Here is a 26,587-nt window from a genome sequence, read left to right on the forward strand (position 1 = left end):
AGAAAGCATTTGTTTAGGTATCTGCAATGCATAATCTACGCTGTGTCAGAACGGTTTAGCTGAAAACACCGTAATTGTTCAGGAAAAAAATTATTTTGTCAGTGCAGACGTCGAGAAGGGATCTCATAATCACACAGGAACACCGGAGTTCACGAAGCCATCTCTCTCCTTTCTTATCACTGAGCACCACCATCTAGGTATTGGTTGACAGCTCAATGTCAGGCGATTCGTTCGTGCGTCTGTCGCCTGTACACAGACAACTCCTCCAGCGCAAACATATTGGCATGCGCAAAAAAAAAGGAGAGAGAGAAAGATAGGTGCACGATTGGCTGCACCAGTAGTGACATCGTTGCTCTGTCACAGCCGAGCGCGCGCGTAGCAGTTTCTCTCTGTCTCCGAAATGGGTAGGCCACGCGTCATACATGCTCCTGAGGAGCAGGCAGCTTTCGATCAGCAACACCACAAGCAGAACCATGAACAAACTCGTCTACGTTATGCTGATACTGCAGCTTAGGCACATGAACAGGCTCGTGCAGCCAAGTGCAAGCAGCAACTGCATACCAACGATCCGGCAGCATACCAAGCCGTAGTTTAATGAACCGTCGGAATGAAACCAGCGATTAACACCAGAGCCGCACATTTAAGCTTCGCTGGTTAACCATCTGTACGGAGTGCTCGGGAATTGTCGTGCTGTTGCTACAGGTAGGTGAAAGTAGAGTCAATGCGTGCACTGAACCTTAATCCCATGGCAACTTAGCAGAAGCCAACAAGGCTGTAGTAGCTAAATAATCACGGGTTTGTTCACAACAGTCATTGTCTGGTGCTTCCCTCACTTAATCACTCACTGCCCTCATCGGTGCATATATAGCAGGTGGAGCTGACGCCACTTGAAATTGCTTGAAGAAGCTGCCAGGACCACGTCACTATTTCAAAAAAAAAAGACACTGCAGCCTTTCAACATGAAGTGGCTTGGCCTGGCTTGCCCGATGGTTTTTATGCATTCGGACACGACTGGATCGACTAGGCTTCACTAGTTTCGGTTTCCAGAAAGCACCAACAGCACGGTTGACGACCATTCCGGCAATGTATTAAATAAAAGATATAGCTGTTTTTGCTTGCTTCTATGGCCGAATTCGCCCGTGGTCGCGCAGGCAGGAGTCCAAATATGTAACGATGCACTGTAACGTGTCCGAAATTACCGCCAAAGCTATGGCCCGTCAAGAGCGCACATGGGCGGTGGTCACAAGTGCGCAGCAAGGGTGTCCAGCGCGGTTCAAGTATTTCTTTTAGATTTTTTTATTTGTATGCAGCACACTCGATACTTCCTGTAATTATATGTTAAAGTTACAGTGTGTAACGCGGGAATGTTGCATGACGACAGTGTATGAAAGGGGATTCTAATACATAAGCGTCTATGAGTCCTTTGCTGGAATTGGGCTTTAGCGACATCATACGCGGGGGAAACATATAAATGAAGAATGTATTAGTGGGGTTCTACTGCACTGGCACACTGAAAATTATGATAAACTTCTAGAAGAGTAAAATATTGATCTAACTGGGCTTCATATTTTCCTTCAATGTCCCTTTAACCAATCTTGCCTTGCGATTTGAGTGTGCATCCACAACACTGAAAAGTAGGATGCCTAATTAAAACCTTAGTGCCTCTGCATCGTTTAACACCAGGAAGCAAGCAAGCACCTGAGTCGGGCTCCACAGCTGCCAAGCCTTTCACAGTTAACTTCATAGTCGAGGGGCCACTCTTGACAAACATCCGGTCCACTGGAAAAAGAAAACAGCTATAAAGGTAAGAATGAAAAAAGTGCTAAAGTGCCAAAAAAGTATTCCAGCAAATAAAATGTAGAGCTGCACAAATAGCGATTCTTTAAGGCAAGTCAAATGCCAATGAACGGGTGGCAGCAATTTTAATACGAATCTAATTATGATTACAGTGAATGGCATACGAGTCAAACAACATGCACCGAATCAAATTGCTCATGCCTGACTATAACACTTTTTTTAAGAAGAAGCAAACATCTCAATTAGTTCTATAATTGCTCTGGTAGGATTCATAATTTCTATTACACTTATTCACAATTTGAGAGAGAAATAATGTCTACATCTCCAATTCACTTGTAAATCATATCAGGTAAGTGTGGCTCACTCAAATATCTCTTTAAAATTTTAAGTGGCAGCTATTCAATTTGATACCCAATCAAATTACAGCTATTTGATTCAAGAATCAAACCTTTTAGCGCTTCCTACTAAATTTACTACAAAAGGAACTCCGCCACTGCTATCGTTCAGCTACCATGGGAATACCGGTTAATATACGGATCCGTCTTATGCTTGCGTCTTGAGTAGTTCCTGTGGCTTTGTTCACTATACTATACCTGCCTTCATTGGCCTAAATCTCCAAGCAATCCAATTTTTCAATACGCAGAAAGCAATTAGTCTCTGCAACACATGCAGAATAACTGCGAATTGTTGCATTTGCAGCACAGCATTTCCTTGAGGACACTCAGTTTGTAAAGTTGCAAAGCCGTTCAAAGCTAGACGAACAAAGTTTAGGCAAACCCATGCACAAACCATCATTCCTGTGTTGGCTGAACCGTCACGCTTGCAACTCCTGTAAACACTAGCACCATAATTCCCTCTACTGGTTTCTGTCGGAAACACTGGACTGAACCCCAACAGAATTATCTTGCCATCTACTTGAAACGTGTTCAACAATCGCACCACTGAAAAACGTAACAAAATTGTAACATGCTGAGACATACAGCAATGCTTACTTTGAGACTTTGACTTGTACTTCTCTATCTTGGAACCAGCCTGAATTGACAAAGGAAAAAAAACATGCAATAAAAGAAAAACATCACTGCAGTGGAATTCTAGAGCATGAGAACAGCTGAGCTCAATGAGGCCACGTCGGAAAATGACAGGCATCACAGTCTTGCTTTAAAAAAGTAGTGGCATGACATTCCTTATTTGCGACATTTCGCAATAAATGAATGCCCACGTCCTCTAATTCCTAGAAAAAAGTGTCACAGCACCCTAAATAATTTACTATTAAAACGTGATTCTACTAACCAGTTAGATGCATTGTGGCGTCACAAATATACTGCATTTTTCCACATAATATAACCTACCCCTGCATATAATCCACACTTCCAAATAAATAGCTCGGAAATAAAAATAAATCCTTCATGTATATAACCTGCGGAAATAAGTGCATAGAACAAAGCTCAAATAGCTTTGCCCAATGCTCCAGAAACTTTTTTTTACTTGGAATGTTGAGTCGTCACCGTCGCCACTGCTACTTCTCGCTTGAAGTGCCATCATGACTATTGTAGACAGCGAGGTCAACGTCGTATATTAGCCAACAACTCTGTTCCACTCCACTCCGGCGACGCCGATAATATTCAGCTTCCGCTGATCTATAAAGGACTGCGGTTGAGCACAGCTCATTGCGATCAGGATTCTGGTTCGTCGGCGCCATTTGCACTATTCGCTAGCTACAGCCTGAAAGCTAGACTGGGTCACACCCACACGTGTACTCCAGTCAAGCCTTGGCAGCGCCAAAATGCAAAATGGCAACTCAAAAAAAGAGAGAAAGAATGGCTGGCCGTGAGAGAGGGGGAGAAGAGGGCCACAACACAGAGGGGTACAGTCTGCTAGCAGATAACAAAACTCTGCGTAGCAAAAGCACAATGGGGCAGCGGGGCAGCCGTGAAGCTGCTTAAAAAGGCAAAGTTTGTGTATAACCCGCGCCCCACCATTACAGTCAAAATTTTAAAAAATTTTGGTGCAGGTTACTGATGCAAAAACACAGCACTGAATCACTCCATTCTGTGGTCACTGCTACTGCCAGATGCAAGCGTGAGAAAATTTTGCTCTGTCATGTCACGGTAATGTTGACAACACAAGGTTTCGCTTTTCGAAAGCAACTTTTGTATCAAATAAGGGCCCAGAAAAGCCCGGAGAGCAACAGGTAATTGCTGTTCAAATTATCAGAGGTAGTTTAGGCGTCCAACAAAGTGTGGAAGTGTCCTATACATTCCCAGTGAAACTACAATTGTTCATTCTGTTTACAAAGCCTGTAACATGGTAAGAACACATTTATTAACAAAGAACTAGCCAAATGCAAGTGCAGCTCTCTCCTCACGAGGAAGAGAAAAAAAGCAAAGTAAACTTGAACAAAAGTTGTCCGTAAGTTTTGCGCAAGACCCACACAATCCAAAATATTCTTCTTCTTAAAATGTGTTTGTTACACTTAAGTAAGCCTACACCAAACACTCGCAGATAACTAAAATGCCAGATTATTAGTCATCACAGATCCTAACACCTAAGAAGACATGAAAAAGGAGAAAACATAGCTGTATTAGTAAATTACCCTTTCTACAATGGCGAAAAATTCAATCCAACCATGAAGAGAGGCTCAGAAAAGGGGTAAGAACTAAAGGAAGATGGCAGCACTGCATTTGAGTTCCCAAATACCCTCACCTTGATATCATGGAATTTGATGGCCGTCTGCCCGGGCCTCGTTATTTTCTATCAGCAAAGATTATGAATACTGTAATCGAAAAAGAGCTAAAGACTGAACTTTGTAAGTTTCAAGAACTAGCAGCCCCAAAAATAATACAAGAAAAAAATGCTGCTTAAATATTAAAAATGCAAATTTGACCTTCATTTGGTCTCCTAATAATGAATCTACTACCGCAAAGCTAACATAAATAGAGTTTTAAAAGAACAATTATCAGTTTAAACTGACTGTCTTTTTTTTTTTCTTAACGTCCCTTCGAAAAGGCATGGCATTCTCACAACCTGCAGGGATCCTCACCTATAATTAGGTGCTTTGAGATGCCATGTGGGAAATTGTAGCAACTGTACCCCCTCTATTATCAGGTGCTTTGGGATGCCACATGGCACAAATGAAGCCCTTCAGAACCCCCCTTTCACTGGGCTTGTTCACGCCCCCGTCGTTTCAGCAAGAGTTTGCATGGTAGAGGCTCCTTCCCCAAGCAGTTCAACCCGAAGAAATCCAAGTCTTCGGTAAGCTGAAGCCTGTAGTAATTTTTACGGCTGAGTAAACAATGAGGCAACAGGCTTCGAAACCATGACCACCCTCAGCCGTGGCGGACACTAGATCACGAGCATGCCCATGTACAGGCACCGACAAAAGTGGTATACTCCATGCAGCGGGAGCCAGAGCAACGGCAAACTGCATCGCGACACCATCTACAGGCAGCATCTGGGATCAAGACAGCCAATGGGTGCCCTTTATTATCTGCAGGCATGTCGCTTGACTCGTGTCAATGTTTCGGGCTTCAGCTCGCCAAAATGCTGAGCGACACCGCTGCAATAGCAATCTGCGTGGAGTATGCCACTTTCGTCGGCGCCTGTACATGCCCTGCACGTACAAATTTCTGTCCTCCTGTGTACGCTCCGTATCTGTACAGGGATTTGTACTAGTGAACCCTGCTCACCAGAAAGCGCTGTACATTTGCTGTCGGACCCTGTTATGACCAAGCCGCCAGTCTTCAAGCGCCTAGCGTATCACAAGGTCCAGAAGAACGTCAAAAACATGCGAAAACCTGAGCACTACAGACTTCATGCAGGTATCGTATTTACTCGATTTTAATGCAGACCTCACTTTCCCAAGAAAATAGGTCCGAAAATTGCCTTTGCAGGGAATACGAAAAACTGCCCTTGTGGTGTCGGAAACCATGTAATGTCAAATCCCAGTGTAATCGTCATTGCAGGATGGTGACAGAGTAAGTCTTTATCTATGATGTTGGCTTAACACATAAGACAACTTATCGTTTGAGTGTGCTTTCGTAATAACACTGAAAGCGGCACATCGTAGTCATGCTATGCAAGAAATCTTTCTTTTTCCATCCATGGTCGCCCTCTTGTGAAAGCAATGGCGATGACTGGCTAGGCTGGCCCTAATAATAGGTTGTTGCGAACGCCATGAACATGGTTTTCGTTTCATGTCGGATTGCCTCGTCCAAGCAATTTGTGGAAGAATTTTCTTGGAAAAAAAGGTCCTTTTAGAATTTGGTAAATGCTGCAATAATTGGTTGTAAGGTACTGTTTTCACTTTCAGATATTCCTGAGGCAGGCCGAAAATAGGCGTTTTTCAACAGAAGACAACATGTGTTTGTCACATTCACTGTGCCCTAAGTGCCACCAAGATGGACGCTGACACTATTGGAGTCACCAGTGTGGTCACTACTCGAGTCGCACGCATGTGTGATGGCAAACATAGCTTAATTTGTCTGGCAAAGGCTAACTTCAAGATCAACATAACTACAGCTTTGTTAAGCTTTATGAGCCGGCGCCATACATAGATATGTGTGGGTGCCGGCAGGGAGATTCAGTCGGGATCAAATGAACTGATAAATCTACTTAACCAGAGTCGAATTAAACAGAAGTCTACTGTGCACAGTGATTGTGGTCACCTACAAAGCCAGCTGCCTGCTGCTCTTGCATGACATTTCTTCTTTACCGATGACAAAGAGAGCGGCATCCCGCATTAGGCCTGCACATGTCACAATTTTTTTTCTTTTATTGTCATCTGAGGAGAAGGCAGAGTTTTCATAGGGAGTATTCCAAGGCGATCACTTTTGGAGATAGTTTCACTTTCGCAAAATTTCCCATGCCTTGGCAACTGAACACGTCCCCGACAAGTGTTTCTGGCGCTCTGCCAAGCTCACTGTCTTCGCACGGTGCCAAGAGTGCTGTTGGCCGTATACTTCGAGGGGTTCGACGCCGAGATGAGCCGAGTCCCGCGAAAACGAAACTAACTCCGAAAGTGATCACGCGAGAATCAAGTCATCTTCTGTGCCACAGAGGTCGTTTCAGATTGAGCACTTCTCAAAAGACCGCACAACCATTTCATTCGGAGAAGGTACAAGGCCACCTACGACATCGACAGATTGAGCCCATTCGACCGGCCTCACAATTATAAACTTGTTGACACTGAGCCACCGAGCTGAGGCGAAATTTCCCAGCTCCTCGGCCATCAAAATTGCTCATCTCTTGAATTGTCATGAATTAACAGGGTCAAAGCGTGAAATGCCGCAGGGTACTGCACACTGTAACCGTAAGACCAGCCACAAGCACCGCAAAAATGGTGTCCATTCAAACGAAAAAACATTTTTTACTTTGGTCAACTCGTCTATGGATTGAATCGAGGTATAGAGGTGCAGGTTGCCAACGTAACACTAAATACCACGGGACTTAAAATATTTGTTTTAAAATGGTCAATTTTGCCGTTACTTGTATGCAACACAAGGGTCGAGTTCAAGCAACGAAAATTATTTTAAAAACTTCCATTACAATAAAGTAAATACAGTACTCTTAACAGCTTTTCTACCACCAGATTCAGTTTAGTTTCCAAGGAAAAGTATGTGTAATGACGTTACACGGAAAGTAGTCCCATAGGAGCAGAACACTATCATTTTGGCACTTGCTTCAGCTCACTGAGTCATCTGCTAAACTGCTTCTGGTTGCATGGCCCAATGTACTGGCACTACATACCGTTGTCCATTATAAAACGCCATCTGACCAGAGCAGCAGACGACATGCGAGAAAGAGCAAAAACAGAAGTTGAACATGCACAAAGGAAGGGGCACGGCTGAGGACACAGCAAGGTGCAACATGCGTGACGACCGTCTTGTGCGCTCCATTTCTGTACAGGGTCTTGCACTACACAAACCCTGCCCCACCTGAGGAAGCCTTGTGTCCTTAGTGTTGGACCTTGCAATAACTGGGTCACAGTCACTCAAGCAGCCCAGCATGTTCTCAGGTCCACATCAGAAATATACGCAGGCAGCAATAGTATTCGGTGCTCGAGAGCTCTTTGTCTCCACGAAATACTACGCTAAGCTTACCCTTCAGCTTCAAAAAAAATAATAATAATACTGTAGTAATAAACTGCTCAATCAATCAATCAATCAATCAATCAATCAATCAATCAATCAATCAATCAATCAATCAATCAATCAAGAGAAGTCTTTAGGTCTTGTTCACCTCTCCAAGTTGTGAAAGCACAAATACTCTAGCTGGTAGCTGCTAAACAAACTTGAATAAAATGTACAAGGAACCCAACTAGCAGCAGCCCCTTATCCAAGCGGCATCCAGCCTGAGCCACATACCATAATTGGACACACTTCTTTTTCCCACGAAAGGAGATCCTGTGTCTTGCACTCAGATATGAAACTGACACCACGTTTATGGTGTTGGCTACAGTGGCCACCATGATAGAATCAGGTAAATACAGCAATTGCCTCGTCCTCAGGCAAACTGCAGACATGTCATATACAGTTAAACCTCGATATAACGAACTCCAACATAACAAAATTCTCGATATAATGAAGTATTTAACTTTTCATAACCTGACACGAATTCATGAAATTCACATCACGAAATTCACATCAATCTGCGCGACTTTCGACAGTACTCACATCGCCGCCCCACGGCGCAAGCTTGAACTGGTCAACGTTAGTGGCAGCACCCCCACTGGCCAGGGAGTCAACGAAGTTCTCAGACACGACATGCACGTTGAACGTCTCCGCTTCCTTGACACGCTTGCTCTTCTTCTTGACTTCCTCTGCGTTGAGTGAAAGGGCACCGAAAGACTGCACTGAGCACCCAACACAACTCAACACAGCTTCTTCATAAAAAGTCTTTCTACAAATAGTTGAACTTAAACTGACCACAAATAAAACAATTTATCGAACATAGCGAAGCAAATTCGGGACATCTGCTATGTTGGCATTGTTAATTTTGACCGCGGCCACGATCGACGCAATCATGGTTGGCAACTACACAGTTCAGAAGGCATGTGGCCAACACGGTGTAATGTGTGGCAACAAATGGAAGAATAAAGGCTACAGTCATCGATGGATTTTTCGGACTCCAAAAATTCGGACATGGTGGACATTCTGAACTTCATAAATGCACCATCATAGAGCTAATGTGACTTCGTGAACAATTTTTCGGATAAATTTGGGCCCCAAAGTTTAATTTCCACACTACGCTGCCCGAATTTCAAGACTGCCGAAATCCATGTCGGATTTTTCGCTGGCTTGGCCCTAAGTGACCCACTCTATAGCCTCCAAGAGTGAGAGACAGGTGCTATCGACAAAGTGTGTGTGCTATCCTCTAGTCTCAGAGGTCATGGTCTCTCTTTCTTGGCTGACACAACACTCCAGGGAACACCACATTTCTTTTTTTTCGATCAGCACTACCAGCCAGTCAGACAATAGACCTTCCTATGCTGTCTCATGGCACCAAGACTGCCAAATTCAAGGTCTTTGCTATGCAGTGAGTGCGAATAATGAAGGGAACCAAAGCACTTTATAGTAGAGCATCATAAGCCTAACATGCATTCAGCTCCCATCTAGGGCAAGTTCTCTTGTCATCCACTTTCATTTCCCTGTGCCTTACTATTTTTTACACTTCACTTATAAAACAGTTTACTTCCCATTTGCTTTCCCTAGCTTTATTGGCTTATAGCTTCCCATGGTTGGGCAAACGGACCCAGGCACTTAAGCCAAACCAGCCTATAAAGCAAAGCCAAACACAAGAATGGGTCGATGAAGAAGGATGGCGCAACACTCCCGAGGCTTACCCGCTGTCGAGATGAGACAGAGGGTCTTCTCAGACACCTTAGCCGCCACCTTGGCACCGAGGGGTGTCAGCTTCTTCTTGAGTTCCTCAACCGGTGTCACTGTCTTGCCAAACACCACCTCCAGGCCATCCAGGGGCCGCTGCTTGCCAACACTGCCGCTGGAACATTATGACGTGAGATGGGCACCCGGAGTAAAAACGTGCACTGCACGGAAATTTCATTAATTTATTCACTGCCAGTCTCCCTTGTAGTACCACCTACAGAACAGTATTCAAAGAAGTGGAGGTGCCCATTTATTTATAGCTAGTGTGAATGTCAGAAAGCGGTCAATTGGTCAGCACATCGGCTCTGGCAAGATATGTGAACTGGTCCCTCAGTCACGTAATAATGCTCTCCTTCTTACTAAAATGCCTGCCTCCTAGGTGGTGCCACAGATTCATTTAAAGATGTATGCTGGTTTATTCTTTTAATAAAAAAGAAACACATTACTAAGGATCTCCTATGGTAAATGTCGCAATTCTGTCGCATCAGCTGGATTACTTGATGTGGCAGACGCTACTCGCAAGGCAAACTGCAGTGATGTTAGCTAATTAACAAAAGTACACTAATTAACTGTGTAATTAGACATTTCAGAGCACATGCCTCAATAGTAGAATTGAAGTCGAGCTGTAATGAAGTAGTATCCATGATACTCTTTGGAGAATACAAATTATTATGGTTTAGCCAGGGAAGACGAACTCCCCAAGCAACATGGCTTAACTAATGTTTTATATCCACTATGGCCACAGGGACAAAACTTATACTTTTTCTCCAATTTTATGTTTGATTGCGCACAGTTGATATGATATATTCAAAAAATATTCGTGTCTACAAATGATGAATGAATGAATTATATTTATTTATTTCTCCTGTTTACAACAGAAAGGAAGCAGAAGCTAAAGGCCATGTGGCCTGACAAAGGCTTCTGTTCCCACAGCAATTCGGCACGCAGGCCGTACGCAGCAACATGTATCATACATACATACATACTGAAATCAACTGGATAGTCGCGAGACAATAGTGTTTTCTTGAAACAAAACATGTATACAAGAAATATGAGAAACCAACAGGATAATCAAAGTACGATGCATTTTGTTTGAGACCAACCACAACCAGAAAACAAAAGAAACAAAAGACTGACAATTTATAGTGCGGTTCTAATCAGACGAACTCAATATTGTTCAGGATGAGAAAATTTTTGAATGATTTATTCGAATATTCTATAATTTCATCTTCAAAATCACATAGGCGATTTAGTAGTGAAGGTGCCTGGTAACTGACTAGTTGTTTTCCGTAATTGATTCTTATTTTGATTTTGATTTTGAATATTTGATTCAAAGACAAAGTCAAATAGCACAACACAGTGGAACCCCATTGATACGTTCCTCGCTGTTTCATTTCCTCAGCTGCTACATCGCGTTTTCATGGTCCCAACCTAAAGCCTATTGGTTCCTATGTATTATGTTCACATTTTATGTCACCATTCGGAAATGTTCTTTCGTGTCATTCAAATGCGGCGGTCACATGAATTCAGCGGTGCAGATGCAAATTTGAAAGTACAAAATACCAGCAGTACTTGATTGTCAGTCCTGTTAAGCATGTCACAGTGCAATTTTAGTATTTGCCGGCTATCTAAAGTCAGCCTCGCAGCAATACCACCGTGTTATGCGGTGAATTAAGAGTGGAAAGGGGCTACTGTCACGAAACATAGTACGAGCCCCTTAATTAGAGTCAAGCGCAAAGCATTTTCAGAGCTGTTTCTGATGTTGCGGTGGCAAATTTGAGGCCTATGTAGGTGTTATGTTTTCCTGGCTGTTACGTTGTTTTCCAATGTCTACTGAAAAACGCATCAATGGGGTTCTACTGTATTCAATGCGTTATCTTATATCTTCGAATATTTACACTCTCTTAGATTAATTAGTAAAGCTAAGATAAGGGCTTTTCACATACAAGGAAATGGGTACAAGAGAGGCGGCATTGTAAGGCACTGTCACAAGTGAGTGTTGCTACTAGAATGTTAGCAGAAAATCACTTTATAGCGCAACTGTTTTCTTTATAGCATCCTACATTCTGGACAGGGAAACTGGTGTTCAGTGGTTTGTAGCACATCTTGAAAACGTTCTGAAGTTGGAAATTACTACACCTATCCGGTGAGTAAAAAAATTCAGTTCGTTAACATGCCATGATAACAAAGGTGAACAGCATATTTCAACTAAGCCTCTCGCTTCAACAGAGCTACTTCTGCAAAGAACACTGAAATTGCATTGTCTGCATGCGTCTGGGGCCACAACTTACTTGGCTGACGTCGATGCCTCTGAAGGCTTTGGAAGGTTCTTTGGGAAGACACGTTTCTTTGTGACACTCTTGTAGTTGTTGCTGAAAAGAGAAAAGTAAGAAAAAAGGTCAGATGTCCCTCTCTCCGCATCCGTTTCACAATAGTGAGGCGAGACGGACAGCTCCCGCAGAACCAAAATTTTGAACACAGCAACCATTTACGCCCGCTGTACGGGTAACCTTCCCTTAATAAAACTGGTGTCACTGGCATAGGCATTTCAATCGCTCAGGTTTAGCAATAAGCCTGTAGAAAAACAGCTGGGACCTACCTAATTCTGTAGAACATTCTTAATTTACCGTGGCACCCTTTTGATGAAGAAGCACCTCTTTTTTTCTAGAGGCCCCCGAAGAAATTCAGTGAGAAGTCTTGGAAATAAACACTACGAGGAAAGTGTGGGTTCCCCTGCAGTGGTTCTCGGTCCTGTGTACTGTGCCATTTTATCCATGGCACAAAAACTAGAACAAGCTTGCATCCACTTAACAGCCGGCCATGCCTTTTCTCTACTGCAGCAGACAACGCACTACTCACAGGAAAGGATAGGTTTCCTTGAACTCTTGCGGAACCTTGAACGGCACTCGGGTGGGCTCGAGCGTCACATAGGTGCACTTGGTCCACCCACTGATGTTGCCAGTGCACGTGTAGCCATGCGTCCTGCGTGTAAGGACGCCAAGGTGAGACGGCTGGAAAATGGGCAAATGGGCCAGGACAATGTCTCAACTGGCACTCCTTATTCTAGTACTACTCCTTTAAGCACTTCGTCCGGCCAGTCGGTGACGTGGCTGTGGGTCACACAGCCGCATCGCCATCAAAACTGGCTGTTCCAGTATGGCTGGTCAAAATGAAGTGAATAGAATCGGCCAAAAAAAAAACTTAACATCAATCACACCACCACCAGAAGGGCCCTTCATTGATGCATAAGGACACAATGGAGTACTTCATCACTGCATTATTGTCCTGCTATTAACACTTTCTCCAACCAAGCGTGTGCAGCCCAAAGCAGGCAGTATCGGCAACTGTAGAATGGCAAGACTGTGGACATTATAGTGTTGAGCTTTTTTAAGGTAATAGCAACGGGAACACGGAAAAAGAGAAAAGTTGTTGGCTCCCAACATCACTCCTTTGTTACAAGCAAATCGCAGCAGCCGCTCCCTTTAGGCGATAGAAGTACACAAAAGAATCGTTTGTGAGCATCCCTTTCGGTACCACTACACTTGAAGCAAGTGAATGAAGAGCTTGGACTGTACGAATACAGATCTTTTATTCTTTCTATAAATAAAGCTTCCAATGAAAAAAAACGAGACATTTTTGGCTTTTGTACATGAGCGAAAATGTGTCGTGGTCGGTGTCCACTCTTCTTTTCCACATTTATTCTTCTCGTTATGCACAAGATGAGTAAATCGAATTTCAATGAAACTTAGCGCTGCAGGAAATCCGAACATACTACTATGTTTCAGGAAACAAAATGTACAAAAATTTATCCGGGAATGGTCCCAACCCGTGGAAAAAAAGGACTATGCAAAAGGTTACCATTATGATAAATAACTGTAAAGTTATGTGAACCAACAGCCCTTATAGAGTGCTGAGCATGGCCTCTGAGACAGGCGGGCATGGAGGCAAACACAGCTTCCGAAACTGGGCGGTGCATCCGCGCATGCAGCGACATCTTGGAGGCCACACGTGAAGACTGACTAGGTTATCAAGTTCATGCAACTATGCCGAGAGCGGTACACTCAGTGCAATAGATGCGAAAATATTATGCGCGTTTAAGAGAGCGAGTCGCTCACACCTGCGGCCCTGTTGCCGACTGTTGATGCACCACGAAGAAACTTGCCTTATCTTTCAGGGCAAGAGTGTCACGGCACTGGATAGTTCAGTACATCCATAAAAGCTCAAGCACGTCCAGCATAAAAATATTATTGCACATGTATTTTGTAAAATTTAGTACAGTCAAAACTTCAGTATATCTGTGTTTACTACAACCGAAACGGATAGACAAAAAAATATTTCACAAATGCGTGCCAATCTGGGCAACTGACACATCAAGGACAGTGAAGATGTAGTATAAGCGAATTCTCAGACCTTCCTTCGAAGGTCATCATCATCATCATCATCATCAGCCTGGTTACGCCCACTGCAGGGCAAAGGCCTCTCCCATACTTCTCCAACAACCCTGGTCATGTACTAATTGTGGCCATGCCGTCCCTGCAAACTTCTTAATCTCATCCGCCCACCTAACTTTCTGCCGCCCCCTGCTACGCTTCCCTTCCCTTGGGATGGGAAGCGTAGCAGGGGGCGTACTAGGGCTCTATTTGCTGGCTGTTCTTAATGTAAGCTCCTATGCAGGTGGAATCGCTGGACCACAACATTTGCTTTCGCTGCCGCAGCTGCACAAACCCCTAGCTGACCTCCAACGACGCTGGTAAAATGTGATGTGATTGATAAAAAAAAAATTACAGTAATGTTTAAAAACAGCGCTAAAATTGTACACCGGACAACAGAATAGAGGATGGCACAAACGTCAACGCTGTGTGTGTTTCATCCTCTATTCTGTTGTCTGGTGTGCGTTTTTAGCTCTGTTTTTAAACATTATGAAAAACCAACAACTCACGCAATCTGCCATTTTTCTTCAGAAAATTACGGATTATTGGCTTAAAAAGAAATGTTCAAATTCCTGTCTACTCGGACAAGGTGGACGCAAGCAACTTTTATTTTATAATCATTGATAATTACATTTCAAAATATTCAAAACCATGGCTGTTCTTTAACATTTCATACCAAGCACACCACCACATGTAGCATCACGAAAACGGCTGCGGAACTTGCTTTAACAGCGTCACTGTAAAATTAATATGAAAATAACGAGACATCAGCTGGATGGTAAACAACCTACTGGAGTTTCAGCTGGCCCTCTTTGCATTCTGGACAGCGTGCCGGAACACCAAAGGCCATGCAGTCCGACAGAAGGTCCAAGATCTGCGAGAGCACAGCAGACGTGGCAAGTCTTCGTAGCTAATCACATCAGCAAACATGGGCTGCCCAACATAACAGCAAACTACATGAGCAGACACATGTACAACCTTAAGAAAAAGTATACACACCACAGGCTCACCGAAAAAACAATTCATAATTCAGACGCAGAAATTGATATAGTGACGAGCGCACTGGAAATTTCGCAAAGATACATTTGGGCTGCAGCCCTCAATTTTTCAAGTTACATTACGGGCAGAGAAGAAAACTAGGCCTTATCCCAGAATCGTTGGTATGTATACTCGTCTTTGGCAGAGTACTTCAGAACTTGTTCTCAGCCCAGCTGGTGGTCATAATCACCGCTAAAGATGCAAACAAAGAACAACCACACTGACAGCCCAATTAAACTTCAGAATATGTGTATCCAAGGCACACGCAGCTCAAAAGCAGCAGGTGTCTTTCCACATGCACTCAGTACTAATGCCTTTATCGTTTGAGTGTCACTGACACACATATATGCGTAGCAGTGATTGTTTCAAGTTTCATGTTGCAATAAAACCAAGTGCACGCTTAAAATAATTCTGCCACTCAAAACTATATGACCTGCAAGACTTCGATGCTACAATCTCAGAGCTGCAATCTGTCGCAACTCACTTAAAACAGGTGTTATTTCAAGAGCATATTTTACACTAAAAATATTAGTGTACAGTCGAACCTGGATATATCAAATCTGAATCATAAAAAATACTATATATAGGTAATTTGATATAGAAAATAAAAATTTTATACAAAAATTTGAAGGAGATTTTACAGCTGTTCAATGGACACAATAATTCCTTACATAAGGGTTCAATATATGCGGGTTCGACTGTAGTAGGCTAGCAGACGTCCAGTGTCTCCTTCGTGTGTTCATGTCGAGAGACTGTGTAAACTACTGTATTCTGAGCTTTCGTGGCAAGTCCGTCTTTTCTAAGACTGGCTTTATAGCGGTTTGTCACTCCGTTGAACCCAATTGGCTGGCTCTTAGAAAGTACCGCTCCTTTAATCGCCTTGCTGCTAAGCTCACGGAGGCCAGGTGAAATTTCATTTTGAAAGATTTGTGCCAGCCAGGTGGAAAGACAAGACCCGCAGAAATAACAGCACCAGTGCTTGTCTCGTCTCTTCTTTGTGGTTTGTCAGGGTCTTTGCGCTGAACCTTCCACCTTATAATACAATGTACCAACTAGCCCCAACCGACGTTTTATTGTAGCAGACAAAAAGGCACAGAAAGCTGCTGCCACGACACATGGGTTCAGAAAACCTGAGACAGCATTGGAAGAGAAACGGGACAGAACTTTTTTTTTTTTTCTATTGTGGAGGCAACTATGCATCAGGCTTTCCGAGTGCATGCTCCACCCAGACAAGCGTTGACCAGCAACGCAGGCATGTCTCTTCCTTCCTTCCCTTCTTGTGCCCTTTTTTCTGTGCACGCCTCTTTCTTTCGCGCTTCTTTCTGCGGCCATACCAGCTGCGCGCAAAGAGAAATGTGACCTAACCTCTGTGCTGATGAGGATGCCACGTGGACAATTTTCCCAACGGTGTCGTTTACATGTGCTCGCACTTTGGGTTAGTTCAGGTGTCTGCCTCAAGCGAGACAGCTGCGGTGCCCATGGCAAGGAAAGTGAAAAACAAACTGACAAGAAGAAGCACTGTACTTTGGGGAGGCGACATGGAGCTTCGTTTTCCTGGCCTCATCAGCACAGCGTTTCTCTAGCGCATGCGTGCTATGCTTGCCATGCAGTGCTTCAGTGGTACGTGGTGCAAACAACAGCGCAAGCCAAGAGCCAGCAGCGATGTTTCCGTGGAAAGCTCGTACGATGACAACTGAAGAGTTCATGGGCAGAATGGTTAATTTTGGGGTTTTCACAATGACCTTTAAGAATAGCAAACAATTTGCTGCAGTCACCTGAAGTTTGCTATATCAAGATTTCACTGCACTAACTGTGGCAGCACAGGACTCAAGTCACTGTCACACGGTTCACAATGCTTCATTCATGATAGCACTTCAGTATGCTACACTGCAAAAACAAAGGCACACAACGCGCTGCCGAGTCCGTGCTTTGCAGCAGAAAATTTTTGGATGCACGATGACTGTTGTTCCTCAGCTACAGCTTGCCATGAAAATGAATGTTATCCAGTCACATGACTACCATCACAACAAGACTGTAGTGATAAGCAAACATCTATGTGTGCCTACAAACAGCATCCCCATACACAGTCTTATTTTCAATGTTGCACAAAAGAACCCCCACTCGACACATACCCTGCTTTCACCAGGAGGGATGTCCAGGCTGTTGAACTCAAGCAGCTCTTGCAGTTCCTTTTTTGAGAGGTTTTTCTGCAGGTCGCCGCGAAGCTTGAAAACACGGTCCGATTGTTTCTGAGGAGAGAAAACGAAAGGCACATTTTTTTATAGTAATAGCTAGGGCTCAATCTCCGACGCTGCCAGTGTCCATCGATAATCCCAAAGTACTTTGCGAGAATATTATAAACAAATAAATTAAAAATGTGATGCAGTGCCCCACAAGCATTCAAACTACAGAGGCACAGATGGCCAGTCAAAGATTCTACCTCTCATACATTCCACCGATGCTATAGCAGAGGGGGTGTTCTTATTCTGGCCAGCATCAGAGGCAGTCTCTGTTGACAGCTAAGAAAGCAGCTTCGAGACCAAGTAACGAAATGCATCGTCTCTGCAACTTGACGCCACCTCATGTTGACAAGAAAAATCCCAGAAAACTACTAAGCAAACGACTAAAAACACATCGTAGCTTTCACCAAGCACACCAGAAGTAAAGGAAGGATTACATTTATCAAACATTCGTCCCATTCTCAAGTACGCTTACAGTGTATGGGACCCACATGCACAGAATGTTGCCGACCGCCTGTACATGGTTCCGAATCAAGCTGCTCGCTTCACGACTAATAATTTTAAGTTTCCTAGCAGTATTACAGATATAAGAAACTCGCTCGGTTGGCCTAATCTGTCAACGTGGCGGAAGCTTGCCTACATTACCTTCCTACGCAACGTCTACCTTAATGGCACAGCCCTAAACAGGGGCATTTATTTAGCATCGCTAGCTTACGCGTCTAGACACTGTGACCACCCATTTAAGATCAAAGAAATAGTCACACAAACATCTCTTTATGAATTGTTCTTCTCTTTTCTAGCTAGCATTGGAATCACCTTCCATTTGATGTCATGGCAGTGATCCGTGAAGAATGTTGCAATGAAGCTGTGAACCAACATGTGTTAAATGGATAGAGCTACATTTGGGCCTACACTGTGCCTTCTGTACATTCTCTGCAGCATGAACATGTCCTATTGTTTGTCACAAGCTCCCTTTTGGACCACACCATTTTGCTATATCAGCACATTTAATCGATCTTGGTGCTACTAATCGCCCCTACTGTAATACCCTCGAGCAAATGTAGATATTGAAATAAATAAAAAATAAGAAAGTGTGACTAGATTTGCTTATGCACAGGCGACCTCCCCATCAAGTTTCCAAGCCTTTGCTCAGCTACCATCCGGATAGGACAGCAAAGTAGTCTGCATTGCTTTTAACTTCACTGCATTGTTTTTCGCCGGCTTCAACAGAATTGGAACGAGACTTAAAATGGCTGCTGTCTGCCTGGCTGTCTGTTAGCCACCTATGGCAAGTACTGGAACAAAGCCAGAGAAGAATACTGCCCTAGGAATACTGCACCTGGTCCCTTGAGTGATTACTAGGATTGGCTGACAACATGCTCTGCAGATTATTCATGAATCAGCACCAAGGTGAAGGAATTTAAACGAAGCGAGAAGTGAAAAACGAGCGACAAGGTAGAAAAGTTTCACATCCACTTTACCACAACAGCGCATCACCTTCACAAAGATGACTGGGACAACAGCTATTACTGAACAAAGTCCTCTTCTTGAAAGCAAACTGCCTGTGTGCACCTGCAAACATTTGCTCCAACCGATACCACACCAAAGAGCGCAAGACCTCATGCACATATTTAGCAAGCTATTGCATCACTCTGTGGCAATACGTGCAAAACACTTCTTTTCCTCACAGTTAGCAACAGACCTGGCCTTCTCTCGGAACATGCATGGAAGTTACAAAGTATGCTCAATTCGAACGAACCAAATTTTTAGATACTTTCTCATCATTGAAATACTGAATTTGTTTCGGCCTATTTTTTGACAGGCCAAGCTAGTCTTCAAGGGCTACCCACAACTGTTCGCTAGGCTTCATCCAGCCACCAAAAATTTGCCGCTGTTAGCAACACTGTGTTGTTCCCTCTCATTGCACTTGCAACTTTTTCTCATAGCTCCCTGCCACAACTCGTAACTGAGAATGTGTTGCTTTCGCAACCTTAGGTGCGGCTCATAGCAAGATGAACAGCTATTCACAGTTGCGCTGCATTTCTGTTCAGGCAGCCATTAAATTATTTTTTTTCCAAAGTGGCCTTGAAAAATATGTCTTCGGTACAGTTACATGCCTTTCTAGTTCAATGGAGTATGAACACATTGTTTACTATAGCCGGTGGCGACAACCCAAGACTTACAAACAAACTCCACCCACAAAACCATAGTACACTTGCTTCTCTCTTCTGGAAGAGAGCTGAGTCAGATGGAGTTCGTTCACAGCTTGACAGCTTTGCTCTGCTAATGTAAACGGTAGACTAATCGGAAAATAAAAGCTCACTATTTCAAACTAAAATATTAGCTTTGGCTGAGCACACTGATATCACTGTCACCCATAAAACTTGCGAAGACGTCCAGGTTTCATCCTAAAACCAGCCACAAACATATCTGTACGGAGGAGACTGCTGGTTCTAGACGCGCAACACTGCTTGAAGTCACAGAAATAAGCAAACCTAATTTGCTGGTGCATATCAAATTGTGCGAGTTTGAAAGTACGCATGCAACTTGTTTATTCTTACATTGTCACAAACTGTACTATATGAGCACATACACACACGTCCCTTAACATCTTTCAGAGTCCCATTACCTTGAAGTTGCCAGTTGGTGCGTTGTCCCAATTGCTTTGGCAACGATGACACAAGATTGGTGCTAACAATATTGAGCACAGAACTCAGTTTTGTGGTGAAAGCAATCTATTAGGTTAACCCTTTGACGGTCAATGACATAAATATACGGCGCCATGAACAAGTCCGAAAATGGTCGATGCCGTATATTTACGGCACCGTCTGTACGTTTAAAAAGCGCGCCAATTTCGTAACTTTTTCTTTTCTGTCATGTGCTGCCACTATGTAGGGATACAGGGAATTTCTTTCGCGCACCTACCTGTCTCGGTTTTCGTTGCATGGTTTGTTTTAGCGCTAGTTTGCTCCCGCACCTCTATATACCACTGCTCGCGCATCGGCACGTGCACGGGCGGGCGGCCGTTTGGATTTTGTTTCGCGGGCGGTTTCGGCTTTTTGCACTTGCGAAACTGATGGCCATCTCATTCCTGATCACTGAAAGGGCGACCGCTTGTTTCTGGCTCGTTTAGTGCTCACAGGGGCGTGCATAGGAAGGATGCCGCCGTGCATGCGTTTCCATTTCTTTTCTTTTCTTTAAGACTGGCGAAAACTAATTGCCTTAGCTGGTTGGCGATAAGATCAAGATTAGCAGAAGTTTGTCAAGATGAAGATTAGCAGAAGTTTGTCACATGTGTTGCTTTTTTTGATGGGCACACAACCAAACAGTTTTCTTGAGTGCGCAGTTCGATTACGCTATGGACATACATATTAGTGCAAGAGCAGGAACATTTGAGGCTTGCGAAATATTCTCGCGTGCGGATTTTCAAAGCCTTGAACTGTGCATAAAAATGCGTAAAATTTTTAATTCTGACAAGTTTATTTCCTTTTTTATTGTTATTCACGAATGAAAAGTGCACATATACCATCTCAAAAGATTTTTTTCTCACTTTACAGTCACCCTACAAAAATTACGGTAAATTTTTTTCGAAATAGGTCCCTAAGAAGAATCGGAATCTGCAATACAAAAAAATCGACCCGGGGCGGTCGCATATGGCGAAAAAAATCTACCTTCAAAGGGTTAAATGGAAGCCTTCTAAGAAAAGTGACCTTCATCAGGGCAGACAGCTGTGCTTATTGAAACATTAGGAAGTGTTGGAATAGGGGCCCCAATAGTTTGGGGCCCCAAAGAGCTTTGCGGGTGTTAGCGTTGGGACACGTAGGAGTGAAGAGTTTTAGAAATAGAGTTTTACGTTAGCAAATAGCGTCTTGCGCTGACAGCGCCACTACGGCATCAAAGAAAAGCTAATAGAAGTAATTAAGTAAAATATACCATTTTATGATAGAAATAGTAATTTTAACTTCCATGTATTCTCGTTTAATTACAATATAAAGGTTATTCTCTTAGCAGCAAATAATTATTTGCGCTAAGTTTTGAGCAAACCGACTTTACGTGCCTTCACCAGCCAAGCTTATAGCCGTGTTAGGCCTACGAGCCATAACATCCACAATTGAATTCAATATCAGCGGCGTCTAATGAGTCAATCTTCATAACACACGCTAGTTGAGAGAAAGTGATAACCGCAGTCACTTCTCCTAGTTTGCGAACTTCATGCTTTACCGCGAATCGAACCCAGTTTGGTGCTAGGTTAGAGCCGTCGCTTCGATGGGTGCCGCCATGTTCGCCGACGCAAAACTTTTGGGGCCGCTATTTGGGCTCCCGCTAAATCGGTGAAATAGCGTTCCCAACGCAAAATCCAAAGGCAGTTTGCATCTTGCGCATGAGCAGTGGCTTCGACGCTATTTCTTTGGGGCCCCAAAACGTTTGGGGCCCCTATTATAAAACTCTCTATTGGCTCCAGGCGCAATCATCCTTTGCTCATCCACTGTTGTCACTGCTAGCCTCTGTCTTCGTGTGAACCCTTTGTCGCACTTGCAGTAACATTTCTTATGCTACCGATGGGGCTTCTGTTGAAGAAACATTTAGACCACCTCCATGCAGACGAGTGGTTCTGCTAGAGAAACAGACTAATTCCATGCAGATACCCAAGGCAGCTACAGAGGCATATATTTAGCTAGTTTTGTGGAGCAGAATAAAGAATACACTGAGAAATTTGATTACTTTCCTAGTCATCCTAAAACATCCTTCTTTTTTATGCCAAGAGATAACTTAGTTCAGAAATACAATCGCAAATGAAGAAGCCGCTATTCAAATGACCCACAATGAAAGGTGGGTGCTACATAGCTGCGCCGGCCATTTCGACAGTCGCGCACCTAACACTCACTACTGCCTGCTTGGAGTCAGAAGACTGCCCGTGGGGAACGCCATAGTACCGCAAGTACAGCCGACACAGTATGCAGTGTGAAGATGCCACATTACTTTTATTGAACCACAGCGTACTCAAGTCTTGTTACAAGCAGTTGGCTCAAATGTATTGATCACAAACATCATGTGCTACATTATGCGTGCATAAATTTCTCATAAAGAAGTCTGCCATACTCGTTGTGTTGAATAGTCAGCCTCGCCAAACCGTTTAAGCTCAACGTAAGACATAAGCCACATACCTCTTGAAGGAAAATTGGTTGGCTTAGGATCCAAAGGAAGCCAACTATAAAATCTCATTGTGATGTAAGAGTTTCAGATTAAAGCTAAGTGCACATTGCTCGTTTGTTGTCGTAATGCCCTAAGGATGTTCTACTAATGTCCTAGGGATGACAGAAGATGGTTCAAACACTCCAACAGCGCTAAGCCTTCGAGTCTTCAGGATAACGAAGACAGTTAGATGCTGCCATCAAATAGGTACGGACACAAAAAGTGAAGCTATGGATCACCTAAATAAGTTAAATACAGCTGTCGAACCTCAACACTCCACGCAAAACAAATATCAGTTCTAAATGCATACCTTTTTCAGCAGCCGTCGGTAACATGCACCCAAAACGTTGCCGCAGATATTGAACATTACCAAAATAAATGCCATCACCTAAACTGAAAACATGCCCCATAACCCAAAGAAAGAGACACAAGACATCTATACCCTGCTGCGACTATTTTATTAAGGTTTACAGAAAAGTCATGCAATAACAGTTGGAGATGAGAGCAGAAACAACACAGACAGGAATGATTCTAAATTGAGGAAAACGAAGAAAAAAAATGGGAACATTCACCAAAAGCAAACAAACAACCCAAGCACGCTGAAACAATTTGAAAGAGGAATAACATGCACATCTCATGAAAGACTTAAGAGCAAAGACAGTGCTAAGAAAGCAGAAAAAAATGAGTATACAACACACAAAAGCAGAGAGGAAAAGACCGAGTTTTACTAAACACAAGAAATCCCCTAAAAGAAAGAAGGAATCCAACAACACTCAGCATAAAGAGCATTCCAATGAAGATAAGACAATTGTAAAACAGTGCAATGAATTAACTGCAAATAAAGTGTCAGGAAGACGGAAGCAGTCAATATGCACAAAATAGATTTGAAAGTGGGAAGACCTGCATGGTTTTCAAAAATAGACTTGCAAGACGAACAGACCATCAACAGATGCAAAGTGTACACTGATACAGTACTGAGACAGAACAAAAAAAAAGAAAGCATGCTTCCGGACACACCAAGGTACCCGTCAAACACACAAGCAGTCACAAAGGGGTCACTGACTGCAGTAACGCCAGGTTGATCACAAAGCAATATGCACTTCAAAAGTGAACAAAAATGCTATAGATGAGGGGATCGCAGATCACGGGCTTCACATTTTACGCTAGCACCACGCCCATTCTCTCTGAAAAGCCGCATGAAATAAAACCAAGCCAGGCTCGATGTCACGAAGCATCGGCAAAATCAACTAGGCTAAAGCCAACTACTAATCCAGCAAGTGCAAGCCTCGGCCAACTCCACACCAGACGCACGGGATATACGTGGAAGACATCTGTTTTGTGAATGCTGAGTTGTTTGATTGGTTGTTACATCACAACAATTCTCATGTCGGAAAAGTCATTTGTTACAAAACTAGCTTTCACTCTTTCATGCTCTCATCACTGAATCAATAAAGACAATAGATTTGTGCTGTCACAAAATTTGTTAACATGCTCACTAGGTTTGTTGCCAAACTAGCTAGTTTAGGGACCCATTTTAGAACTCTCCAAGGGTTATAGAGTCCCGCGCTCATACTAAGCACATTGCAACATAGAGCTTGTGAAACTTGTGTGACGTGATTGGATTGACTGAGTTTAATGTACCAAAGCAAATCTGACTTGAGCAACACACAGAGGTCAGCACACGTCTTCTTTTTCCTGTCCCGCATTTTTTCCAGACTGTTCAAGTCACAGATAAACCCTTGCTACCGACAAGCCCAACTGAATTGTTATCAGTAGGGTTTCCTTGAAGTCTCGGTACATGATCGCTTCTACATTCCACGATCATTCAAGCATATAAGTTGGAATTGAATTCGCCTGTTCAGGCTTAGCAGCTGGACGCTAAAGCATCTGAGCAACCATGACATCTCTTGTCAAAGGCTGACAAATCTACCAATGCTTCTCATGTTTTTGGTGCTTGCGCAGTAAGTTTGTTGACTGGCATTTAAGGCAAGACACAAAACTCATTCAAGGAGAAATGTCTGCCACACTACATCCTAGTTTTAAGAAGTGTGAAGGCTCAATCGGTGCTTGTATCAAATTAACCAGTTCCACACGTTGTCAGAGATGCTAGGGTCAGCGTCATGGCTGCACCAAATGAAACTAACTAATCAGGCTCTAAAGTAGGCGACGCTTTAGGTGGGCTATTAACGCATCTGTTAATTTAAGCACAAGCTGCAAGCACAGTTATAGGGCCCTGAGGGATCACGAAATGACACCTTTCTTTCAAGGCTCAGAACTTGCAATTCACCTAAGGCAAAAAGCTGCAATTTCCATGCTCCTACAGAGAAAGAAAGCAGACGACGAGGTCCACTAAGACGCCTCGTCTTCTACCTTGAGGGCTTTCTCCTCTTCGACATCAACCTCCTTCTTCGGCTGCTTCGCAGACGACGGCCCATCAACTGTGTCCCCAGCTTCCTTCGGCTTCCGCTTCCTAAAATTCAGGACAAAAGTTTCCCAACTATAGCAAGTATGCCGACTGAATGGTTAAGTGACTGGATGACTGGTTAGATTCAACATCCCAAAGTAGCAAAAGGCCTATGAGGAAACAGTGCAGTGGAGGCCTGTGCGCTAACGTTGACCACCTGGGGTTCTTTCACATGCACCTGTACCTCGTTTCATAAATTAGAATTCTCGAGTTTTCTGTGCCAGAACCCCGATCTCATTATGAGGTATGCCTTTGTGGAGGACTTAAGGTTAATGTCGACCAACTGGGGTTCACTAATGCAGACCTAAATCTGAGTGCCCAAGCGTTTTCGTTTTCATATTTCGTTCCCCTATTGAAATGCAGCCACCGCTACCAATATCGAACCCATCACCTCGAACTCAGCAGCAAAACACCATAGCCACTGGGTTACCGCGGTGGGTCTGTATACTACCCCTCACCAACTACGTGCAGTGCTGTGAAAAATAGCAATAGCCAACCAGATAAGAGAAGCCATAACAGGGGCTCCTCCATTCTCCACCTCTGATCTAATCGCCTTCTGCATAACGCCAACTTAAATGCGCCAGAAGATTAGTAGCGAGCATAGTAGGCAAGCCAACTCTATAGTTAGGGGCTGACCCGAGCATTAGCTTTCACTGTACTGCCCCGAGTCAGTGCGAAAGCATTCTTGCCTTCTGCCCTCTTTACAAGGCAGCCACTCTGTAGTCGGGAATCGGAACAACCACATGCTCAGTAGCAGAAGTTTCATTTCATGGCTCATCTTTATGGGCATGCAATGAAATAAGGAAGGCTATTGCCCATAAAAACTACTGTATGCCATTATGGGCAGCTATCAACACAGGTTTTCTAAGGATATGCAGCACTGACAAAATAAGGTAATAAATAAATTAGGCAGAAGGAATGTTGCACAAACAACAACTTACCTGTCCAATTTCTTCAGTTTCTCCTTGAGCTTTTTCTGGTCGTCGACACCAAGCGTCATGAAACCTGGAAGGCTGTGGCATAATAATGCTCTGCATGACTCAGTTCATTACACTTGACTGCATCACATTCAACTTTAGCTTCATTTGGCATTACAACCAACAATTCGTATGCTGCTCAGCTCAAGAAACATACGATTAATATGAACTTTAGTTATTTGTATATAGTCAACGCCTTGAAAACTTCCAAAACAATGAATGGATGCCTTTTACTGCGCCCAAGGACTCAAATCGCTGCAGGCAAGTCTGAAATAGCTCTGAAGGCCTGCCAGAATACTCATAAGGTGAATCGGTGCTTATACAGAAAACAGCAAAAGTATGTCTATAATTAAGGATGCATACTGTGTCGCATGACAGTGGCCCCTTTCGAATCTTGATATGCTTCACCACAACACACTGCACATGCTCGACCGCATAGCACCACTGTATTTTGGTGACGCTCACTTGTGGAAACAAGCTTTATGCAGCACTTGACCAGTGTCGTACTTACTGTGCTTCGAAGCCATCCACAAAGACGACAAAAGCGAAGTCAGTGCCATTGCTA

At 43.5% G+C, this 26,587-nt stretch overlaps 1 protein-coding gene across 1 annotated transcript in view; it reads right to left on the reverse strand.

Annotated features, from left to right (window-relative positions):
• Parp1 (Poly-(ADP-ribose) polymerase) overlaps positions 1-26,587 on the reverse strand; it is a 71,663-nt gene that overhangs the window by 28,533 nt on the left and 16,543 nt on the right. The window contains exons 5-14 of the mRNA XM_075674283.1: positions 25,987-26,058; positions 24,952-25,051; positions 17,281-17,397; positions 14,902-14,984; positions 12,540-12,662; positions 11,972-12,052; positions 9,638-9,795; positions 8,469-8,614; positions 2,790-2,829; positions 1,699-1,779 (exon numbers count right to left, since the gene is read on the reverse strand). Coding sequence (XP_075530398.1) covers positions 1,699-1,779; positions 2,790-2,829; positions 8,469-8,614; positions 9,638-9,795; positions 11,972-12,052; positions 12,540-12,662; positions 14,902-14,984; positions 17,281-17,397; positions 24,952-25,051; positions 25,987-26,058 — 1,001 coding nt within the window. The remainder of the gene's footprint in view (positions 1-1,698; positions 1,780-2,789; positions 2,830-8,468; positions 8,615-9,637; positions 9,796-11,971; positions 12,053-12,539; positions 12,663-14,901; positions 14,985-17,280; positions 17,398-24,951; positions 25,052-25,986; positions 26,059-26,587) is intronic.

The sequence above is a fragment of the Dermacentor variabilis genome, chromosome 11, assembly GCF_050947875.1.
Source record: "Dermacentor variabilis isolate Ectoservices chromosome 11, ASM5094787v1, whole genome shotgun sequence".
Classification (NCBI taxonomy): Eukaryota; Metazoa; Arthropoda; class Arachnida; order Ixodida; family Ixodidae; genus Dermacentor; species Dermacentor variabilis.